The sequence below is a fragment of the Macaca thibetana genome, chromosome 11, assembly GCF_024542745.1.
Source record: "Macaca thibetana thibetana isolate TM-01 chromosome 11, ASM2454274v1, whole genome shotgun sequence".
Taxonomy (NCBI): Eukaryota; Metazoa; Chordata; class Mammalia; order Primates; family Cercopithecidae; genus Macaca; species Macaca thibetana.
The window spans coordinates 427,752-437,462 of NC_065588.1; the positions used below are offsets into that span (position 1 = coordinate 427,752).

The 9,711-nt window shown below is 44.0% G+C and overlaps 2 protein-coding genes across 4 annotated transcripts in view; both read left to right on the forward strand.

Moving 5' to 3' along the window:
- CCDC77 (coiled-coil domain containing 77) overlaps positions 1 to 9,263 on the forward strand; it is a 38,372-nt gene extending 29,109 nt beyond the window's left edge. For all 3 annotated transcript variants that reach the window (XM_050747078.1, XM_050747080.1, XM_050747079.1), the window contains 4 exons: positions 4,636 to 4,855; positions 7,253 to 7,378; positions 7,479 to 7,631; positions 8,394 to 9,263. In XM_050747078.1, coding sequence (XP_050603035.1) covers positions 4,636 to 4,855; positions 7,253 to 7,378; positions 7,479 to 7,631; positions 8,394 to 8,540 — 646 coding nt within the window. In that variant the 3' untranslated portion in view covers positions 8,541 to 9,263. The remainder of the gene's footprint in view (positions 1 to 4,635; positions 4,856 to 7,252; positions 7,379 to 7,478; positions 7,632 to 8,393) is intronic.
- On the forward strand, positions 3,085 to 3,849 carry LOC126930256 (peptidyl-prolyl cis-trans isomerase A). The gene has a single exon (XM_050747123.1). The coding sequence runs from the start codon at positions 3,136 to 3,138 to the stop codon at positions 3,631 to 3,633; it is 498 nt and encodes a 165-aa protein (XP_050603080.1). The 5' UTR covers positions 3,085 to 3,135; the 3' UTR covers positions 3,634 to 3,849.
- Positions 9,264 to 9,711: the final 448 nt, after the last annotated feature.

Consider the following 9,711-nt stretch of genomic DNA (forward strand, 5'->3'; position numbering starts at 1 on the left):
AGTATCTTCTTGCATGTTTGGCATCACAGATCAGCCCCTCCTTGTAATTCATTTCCCTTGATTTCTGCAGCACCTGTCTTTCTTGGTTCTTCTACCCGTCTAACCCCTTCACCCTTTTGCCTAGTTCCAGTGGCCAGACCTAATGCCATAAGGACATTCTCAGTTGAATGTGTTTGATTTACCACTACTGAAACCACACTGTTTGTTTCTCCCAATAAATACTCTCATCCCCATCTTAAACCTACTACTTCTTTCTTCTTTTCATTTAGTTTCATGACATCACATGTATTCAGTTTCCCAGGCTTGAAACCACAGGATCATCTTCAGCTCTTAACTTTCTTATTCCTTAATTCCAAACCCTATGGATTGTGAGCCTAAAAACCCTCTCAAGTCCTTTCTCTGCTCTCTGATACAGGCAGTTCTACATGGATCACAGCATACACAAAAGCAAAGCTGTTTTTGATGCTGTAGAACTTGTGTTAACTTGTCAGATCTCCATGATTTAGTACTTCCGTGTCTTATTCCTAGGAATGGTCCATACTTACGCAGGCTATGTGTGAATATCCCTGTAGTCCTTCTAATCATATAACCTGAAGTTAGCACTCAGGAAAGTATCTCCTCTCTGATTGTTTTGTTTTGTTTTTTCCAGTAAAGACAGGGTCTTACTCTGTTGCCCAGACTGGAGTGCAGTGGCATGATCATAGCTCACTGCAGCCTTGAGCTCCTGGACTCGAGCAATCCTCCTGCCTCAGCCTTCCAAGTAGCTAGGATTACAGGTGCATACCACCAAACCTGGCTTATTTTTATTATTTTTTGTAGAGATGGGGTCTCGCTGTGTTGCCCAGGCTAGTCTCGAACTCCTGGCTTCAAGCAATCCTCTCACTTCAGCCTCCTGAAGCACTGAGATTACAAACATGAGCCACTGTGCCCAGCCCTGAACTCTCATTCTTAGTACATTAATTCAAACTCTATTCCTTTGTTTAAATTGTTCCTATTGCTGATCCTTTGTGTTCTTTTTTTTTTTTTTTTTTTTTTTTTGAGACAGAGTCTCGCTCTGTCGCCCAGGCTGGAGTGGAGTGGCACAGTCTCGGCTCACTGCAAGCTCTGCCTCCTGGGTTCACGCCATTCTTCTGCCTCAGCCTCCCAAGTAGCTGGGACTACAGGTGCCCGCCACCACACCCAGCTAATTTATTATTATTATTATTTTTTGTATTTTTAGTAGAGACGAGGTTTCACCATGTTAGCCAGGATGGTCTCGATCTCCTGACCTCGTGATCCACCCGCCTTGGCCTCCCAAAGTGCTGGGATTATAGGCGTGAGCCACCGCACCCAGCCTTTTGTGTTCTTATATCTTTCTCACTACTATGAATTAGTTCCTCTATTAGTAATTATCAACTGCTTAAAAATATTTGATAGTCTCCATTTACCTTATGATAAAGTCCTGATATCTTAGCATGAATTTTTAGGAACGTCATCATCTGACACCAAATAAACCTTCAGCCTCAGCTCCTCCCCTGTTGCTGTAGTTCGCCTTGTGCGTCAGCCAGACTAATCATAACAGCTGTTGTTTATCGGACATTTGTTACGCGGCAGCACCTTCTGACACTTCCTTCTTAGTAGAGACAGGGTTTTACCATGTTAGCCAGGCTGGTCTCGATCTCCTGACCTCAGGTGATCCGCCCACCTCAGCCTCCCAAAGTGTTGGGATTATAGGCGTGAGCCACCGCGGCCGGCCTGCTATGTCTCTTTTAACATAGTATAGTGTGTTTGCATTGGGCCAGTATTTCTCTATCTTCATTTTTATTTTTACTGTTTTTGCACTTAAGTATATAGCATCTTGACTTTTCATTGGGTTTTGTTTTTAAGGGACAGATATTTTTAAATTGTCACAGTAATTTGTAATTTTATATCTGTTTTCCAGAATATCAATAACCTTCCTTGTTTAGCATTATCTTCATATCTGAGCACGTGATCAGTTCCTTCCATTAGACAGATCTTCCTAAGAAGAAATCCAAGGCCATTAATGACTGCCCTTCGGGTGTCACTTTCAAGCTACTTGTATTTTAACAAGCCCATACTTTCCCCGTTTGAGATTGAGAACGTAACGTAAGACAGATTAAAATAACTCATTGAAAGTGAGAGAGATCCGTGTGGTAACTGAGTGGAATCTCTCTGTCTTTATATACGTGCACACATACCTGCCTGTATACTTCATCTTGTGACATTTACTGTGTGCTTGGCACTATGCTACCATTTTCCTCGTATCTGTGTGCCCTTTTACTCATGAAAATAATTGGATCTGACATTATTTGTTCAGTAGAAAACTGTAGTGATTGCTTCATGGTATTTAATACTCTTGCAAGCAGTTAGATCATTCAGTATAGCATTTTTCTAGGGGATAATGTTAAACTGATGAGTTGCTAACTTCCAAGGATATTGTTTTTTAAAGATAGAAACATTGTCTATTTCTAAATTTGAGGAAAGGGTCGTCAAGAATCTGTTAACTGCCTGTGTATGTCCAGTAGTTAGTATTATCCTTGACAATCTCATGGCATTGGGGCAAAAATAAGCAGTAAATAAGGTATATGCTTTCTCTCAGGGTGGGAAAAAGTGCATGTTGACAGTTAAAATGTGACAGAGGAGCAAGTATTGAATTATAAGACAAGCGAACATTAACACTGGGATGGAATTTCAGAGAATGGAGGAATTAAAATAGGCTAAAGTTGTTGAAAATGACTTCGTACAGGAAGTTGATTTTTTAAAAAGGAGGCCAGGTGCAGTGGTTCCCACTTGTAATCCCAGTATTTTGGGAGGCTGGGGCGAGAGGATTGTATGAGCCCAGGAGTTCCAGACCAGACTAGCCTAGGGAACATAGCGAGACCCCGTCTCCACACACACACACAAATTTTTAATGAGCTGGCAAACGCCCTGGGAGGTGGTCCCAGCTGCTTAGGAGGCTGGGACAGAAGGATTGCTTGAGCCCAGGAGGTCAGGGCTGCTGTGAGCCATGGTTGTGCCTCTGCACTCCAACCTAGGTGACAGAGCAAGACCCTGTCAAAAACAAAAAGTTCTTTTTAAAATAAACAGGCCTGCTTTGCAGACGCTGCCGCCGAGGAAAGTCCTGTACTACTAGCCATGGTCAACCCTACTGTGTTCTTCGACATTGCCGTCGACGGCGAGCCTTTGGGCCGCGTCTCCTTCGAGCTGTTTGCAGACAAGGTTCCAAAGACAGCAGAAAATTTTCGTGCTCTGAGCACTGGAGAGAAAGGATTTGGTTATAAGGGTTCCTGCTTTCACAGAATTATTCCAGGGTTTATGTGTCAGGGTGGTGACTTCACACGCCATAATGGCACTGGTGGCAAGTCCATCTATGGGGAGAAATTTGAAGATGAGAACTTCATCCTAAAGCATACAGGTCCTGGCATCTTGTCCATGGCAAATGCTGGACCCAACACAAATGGTTCCCAGTTTTTCATCTGCACTGCCAAGACTGAGTGGTTGGATGGCAAGCATGTGGTCTTTGGCAAAGTGAAAGAAGGCATGAATATTGTGGAGGCCATGGAGCGCTTTGGGTCCAGGAATGGCAAGACCAGCAAGAAGATCACCATTGCTGACTGTGGACAACTCGAATAAGTTTGACTTGTGTTTTATCTTAACCACCAGACCATTCCTTCTGTAGCTCAGGAGAGCACCCCTCCACCCCATTTGCTCGCAGTATCCTAGAATCTTTGTGCTCTCACTGCAGTTCCCTTTGGGTTCCATGTTTTCCTTGTTCTCTCCCATGCCTAGCTGGATTGCAGAGTTAAGTTTATGATTATGAAATAAAAACTAAGTAACAAAAAAAAAAAAATAAAAAATAAAATAAAATAAAATAAAATAAACAGGCCGGGCGCGGTGGCTCAAGCCTGTAATCCCAGCACTTTGGGAGGCCGAGACGGGCGGATCACGAGGTCAGGAGATCGAGACTATCCTGGCTAACCCAGTGAAACCCCGTCTCTACTAAAAAATACAAAAAACTAGCCGGGCGTGGTGGCAGGCGCCTGTAGTCCCAGCTACTCGGGAGGCGGAGGCAGGAGAATGGCATGAACCCAGGAGGCGGAGCTTGCAGTGAGCTGAGATCCGGCCACTGCACTCCAGCCTGGGCCACAGAGCGAGACTCCGTCTCAAAAAAAATAAAATAAAATAAACAAAGGATAAGATTTTGATACAGGCAGTTCTACATGGAGCACAGCATACACAAAAGCAAAGCTGGTTTTGATACTATAGAATTTGTATTAACTTGTCAGAACACCATGATTTAGTTCTTCCTTGTCTGATTCCTAGGAATGGTCCATACTTACGCAGGCTATGTGTAAATATCCCTGTAGTCCTGTAGTCCTTCTAATCATGAGCACTCAGGGAAATACCTGTAAAGACCAGTCTGTGAACCAGTGCGCATGGGTAGATACATTATACTTTGCCCAGTAAAACCTGTAAGATTGCCAGTGATCCGATTTTTACAGCCGCTAATATTTTACAAAATTTATATATTACACAATTTTAAAAAGAGCCATTCTCTTCCATTTTGGAATGATCCTTGCTTTCAGGTGTGCTGTGTGTGCATCCTCATGTCTGCATTTGTACTTTCGTTCCTAGTCTTCACCACACCCAAGAGCTGCTCTATGAAAGCACCAAAGATTTTCTGCAACTCAGATCTGAAAACCAAAGTAAAGAGAAGTCATGGATGCTTGAAAAAGATAATCTGATGTCAAAGATTAAGCAATACCGGGTGCAGTGTAAGAAGAAAGAAGATAAAATTGGAAAAGTGTTGCCCGTTATGCATGACAGTCATCATGCTCAAAGTGAATATATTAAGGTAATGTCCTTATGTCTTAAATAAGTTATTTATTTTTCTGGGAGAGTTGAAGGAATTCCAAAGAACCTACAGTTTGTAACGTAAGGTCCATTCAGTGCGGAAAGCTCTGGTAGCAGCTGCCTCAAGAACTAGGTTTCGAAGAACAGCTGATCATTATAGCGCTTAGGGATTTAAAATATTAGCCTTGTCCATTCATTCATTCATTCATTCAGCAAATACTTACTGCACTGCTGGCCGGCCACAGCGGCTCACGCCTGGAATCCCAGCACTTTGGGAGGCCAAGGCGGGCAGATCACGAGGTCAGGAGTTCAAGACCAGACTGGCCAACGATGGTGAAACCCCATCTCTGCTAAAAATACAAAAAAAATTTAGCTGGGCGTGATGATGGGCGCCTGTAATCCCAGCTACTTGGGAGGCTGAGGCAGGAGAATTGCTTGAACCCGGGAGGCGGAGGTTGCAGGGAGCCGAGACCACACCACTGCGCTCCAGCCCTGGTGACAGTGCGAGAGTCCGTCTCACAAAAAAAAAAAAAAAAAAAACAAAAAACAGAAAACACAAATATTTACTGCACTCCTGCTATGGGTTAGGCCCTAGAGTTACAGTAACCTAAACAAGGTCTGTCCTCATGGTATTTACGTTTTAATGGTGAGAAAAAACAGAAACATTAACAAATAACTAAGAAAATTATAGATTAGGGCGGGTGCGATGGCTCACACCTGTAATCCTGGTACTTTGGGAGGCCAAGGCAGGTGGATCACCTGAGGTCAGGAATTCGAGACCAGCCTGACCAACATGGTGAAACCCCGTCTCTACTAAAAATACAAAAATTAGCCGGGCGTGGTGGCAGGTGCCTGTAATCCCAGCTACTCGGGAGGCTGAGGCAGGAGAATCACTTGAACCTGGGAGGCGGAGGTTGCAGTGAGCCAAGATCATGCCACTGCACTCCAGCCTGGGTGACAAAGTGAGACTCCGTCTCAAAAAAAAAAAAAAAGGCTTTAGGAGGTCGAGGTGGGCCGATCACAAGGTCAGGAGTTCGAGACCAGCCTGGCCAACACAGTGGAACCCTGTCTGTACTAAAAATACAAAAAATTAGCTGGGCGTGGTGGTGGGTGCCTGTAATCCCAGCTACTTGGGTAGAGACTGAGGCAGGAGAATCGCTTGAACCTGGGAGGCAGAGGTTGCAGTGAGCTGAGATCGCGCCACTGCACTGCAGCCCAGTAACAGAGCAAGACTCCGTCTCAGAAAAAAAAAAAAAAGAAAATTATAGATTATAAAAATGTGGTGTTAAGGGAGTAAAAGAATTACATGAAGATTATATGTAGTTGCCGGAAGTCTGTTGTATTAACAGAAGGAACGCACAGGGACACTGTCTCATATCTGGTGTTTTTGCTGAGACCTGAAAAATGGGACTAAGCTTGCCATACAGACCTTGAGGAAGAACATCCCTGGCAGAGGGAAAAGCAAGTTTATACGCCCTGGAGTATGTTCAAGGAAATGGACGGCTGTCGTCGTGGGTGTAGAGGAGTGAATAAGGAGGAAGTGGATGCCCTTTAAGAAGCCAGGGTTGGCAGCAGCCAGTCGTGGAGGGCCGTGTGCATCACGGTACAGAGTGTGAACTTAGCCCTCAACAGTGTTAGGCCTTTGAAGGACTGTGTGAAAGAAGTAACATGATCTGATTTGGGTTTTTTTTTTTTTTTTTTTTTTTTTTTTTTTTTTTTTTTTTTTTTGAGACGGAGTCTCGCTCTGCCGCCCAGGCTGGAGTGCAGTGGCCGGATCTCAGCTCACTGCAAGCTCCGCCTCCCGGGTTCACGCCATTCTCCTGCCTCAGCCTCCCGAGTAGCTGGGATTACAGGCGCCCGCCACCTCGCCCGGCTAGTTTTTTGTATTTTTTAGTAGAGACGGGGTTTCACCGTGTCAGCCAGGATGGTCTCGATCTCCTGACCTTGTGATCCGCCCGTCTCGGCCTCCCAAAGTGCTGGGATTACAGGCTTGAGCCACCGCGCCCGGCCCTGATTTGGGTTTTTAAAAGATCATTTTAACTGCTCAATACAGCATGTATAGTAAGTGTTGTTGTTAATAATTCTTCCTTTTTAAAAACATATATTGTAATGTCTTACTTGGGACAGCTTCTGAGGTCCATTATCTGACTCTTCCCAGAGCCAAAAGTATTTGTTTGAATTTCTACTCTGTACACATTAGAAACGGGGCTTACGAAACTGGTCTAGAAGTAGGAGATTTTCAGATGTTCCTCAAAGTTCCTTGTCGTCTGGTTCCTTAACTCATTTTGTACCTCTGGAAATCCCTTCTTTTCTTTCTTTCTTTCTTTGCCTAAGTGCTACTTGAATTACCTAAACTGTAGAACTGAGTGTTCATAGTTTTTGTCCCTTTGACTTGCAGTCCCTAAAAGATAAGTTAGTCCAAGAGAAAAAGCTGTCTGGTATGTACCAAGAGCAGTGCATTTCCTTAGAAGAGGAACTTGCCCGAATTCGTGAGGAAGAGGGAATGAGGAGAGAGATCTTCAAGGTACAAAATTATCTTCCATTTACAACGGAGTAGGAAGCGCCGACGGCTGGGGAAAACGCTTCCCTCCCCTTCATAAATGCCTCCCGTTCCCCGTGTTTAGGATCGCACTAACAAGATGGGGAAGCGTTTACAGGTAATGACAAGACGCTATGAGGCACTGGAGCGTCGACGGATCTTGGAAGTAGAAGGCTTTAAGACAGATATTAAGGTTCTCCGACAGAAACTGAAAGACTTGGAGCAAATGTTGTATAAGGTAATTGCTGGGCCTGGGTTGCCACAAGGGAGAAAAGAGGTGTAAGTGAGGGAACGTGGTCACGAGGCTCCTCAAAAGAAGGATGTGTTGTTTCCGTGCTGACAGACACTAACAGATCACCGTCTGGAAGCCTCCCTGAAAATCAATTCAAGTACATGCTAGAGGGAAAATAAAAATACCCTGAAATCACTGAATGATTGCATCATTAATACTTCGATGTGAGCTAAACGTAACGGAAATTGTCATCCCTCCTAATTCAAGAAGCAGATTAAACAATCATGTCTATTTTGCAGTTGGGGAAAGTGGGTAATTGATTGATAGAGTGATTTTTTCCGGCAGACACAGTTCTTTAGAATACAAGTTGCCTCAAGAGCCTTCTTCATGAGATTTAGCCAGTTAGCCTGAGCTCCAAACAAGCTTAGTTACAGAAAAGAGGAGAGGCCTGCTTTCATTCTGTGACAAATTTACCAGCGGTGTTGCTTATCCTGGCCTGTCTTACTCCTCTTTCATTGTTCATTGATCTCTAGCTCAAGGCTCCTTTATTGTACGGGAAGGATGTTCATGGGATTTCTGCTTTAATTCTACATTTTCCTTCTTTAGTTAGCCACTGAACAAACTAAGGATGGCATTTATCCTGTGTACTCAAAATCTCATAAAAAGGAGCTAACAGAGCTGTGTCTTTTTGACCGACATCTCTCCCCTGGCATATGCCATAATCATTTCTTTCTTTCTTTCTTTTTTTTTTTTTTTTCAAATCCCTAGGCAACAATTAATGTCCGGGCAAACCAGGATCTTGCCATTCTGTGTGAGGTCCGTGACAGCAATAGACGGGCACATAAGATACAAGGAGAACTGAAGAATCTTAAGTCGAAAGTGTTTGGTCTGGAGAATGAACTGAGACTCTGTTGATGTCTACTTTTGGAAATGGCCCCCATTTAGAAGAGGTGTGCTCCTTGAAACCTGAGGACAAGGTCATCTGCTGCCAGAAAATGGAAACCTGAGTTGACTAGAGTGATGGTGTTGATTATTATGAAGACAGGGTGAAGAATCAGGGACCACTAGGAAAGCTTTTCTCGCAGGCTCAGCTTGCTTTATCATTTTTGCTGTCCTTTTAACATTTGTGGGGAGTAGGGGCCTGGTCCTGAATGACCTGGAGGCTTTCATTATTTATCCCGTCTGTATCAACAGGTTTTTGTTTTTTAGAAGACAGTGATGATAAAAACTTAGGAGGAAGGTATTTTGCGGTGAGCTTGGTGGAGTGTCCGTGGGAAGAATACTTTCCCTGAAGAGAGAGACGCACGGACAGAGGCTGCGGTTTTCCTGAGCTGGGGGAGAAGGCAGCACATCGCAACCTGTCCCATTGGAATAGGCGCTCATTCTGCTAGTTCACCTTCCGTCGTGAGCAGAGCCTGAATTACGTTTCTGGGCAGTTTCATGGTGTTTCACCAGAGGGCACTAGAGACTCAAACAAAATGTCCATCTGGAAAAATTAAGGAGACACTTTGGCAAGGGTGAATGAAACTAAAATGATCCTTGTTTGGAAAGTTTGATATTTTTATCAGTAACACAGCTTTTGAAAAATTATGTATAGATTTTAAATTAACTATTTTCAATAAAATATTTCATTCAAAAGATTCTCTTTGAGTTTTCTGTAACTTCTTCTCAATACTATGTCCATGCTTCGTTAATGACTCACGCAACTCAGTTTACTTTTTTGTTCCATGGCCTCTGCAGTTTTGTGCAAGTGTACAAGTTTTTTGGGGGTTTTTTGAGACAGAGTTTCACTCTTATCACCCAGGCTGGAGTGCAGTGGCGTGATCTCGGCCCACTGCAGCCTCCGCCTCCCGGGTTAAAGTGATTCTCCTGCCTCAGCCTTCCAAGTAGCTGGAATTACAGACACTCACCAGCATGCTCTGCTAATTTTTGTATTTTTGTTTGTTTGTTTGTTTGTTTAGTAGAGACAGGGTTTCACCATGTTGGCCAGGCTGGTCTTGAACTCCTGACCTCAGGTGATCCACCCACCTCAGCCTTCCAAAGTGCTGGGCTAACAGGCGTGAGCCACCATGCCCAGCCCACAAGT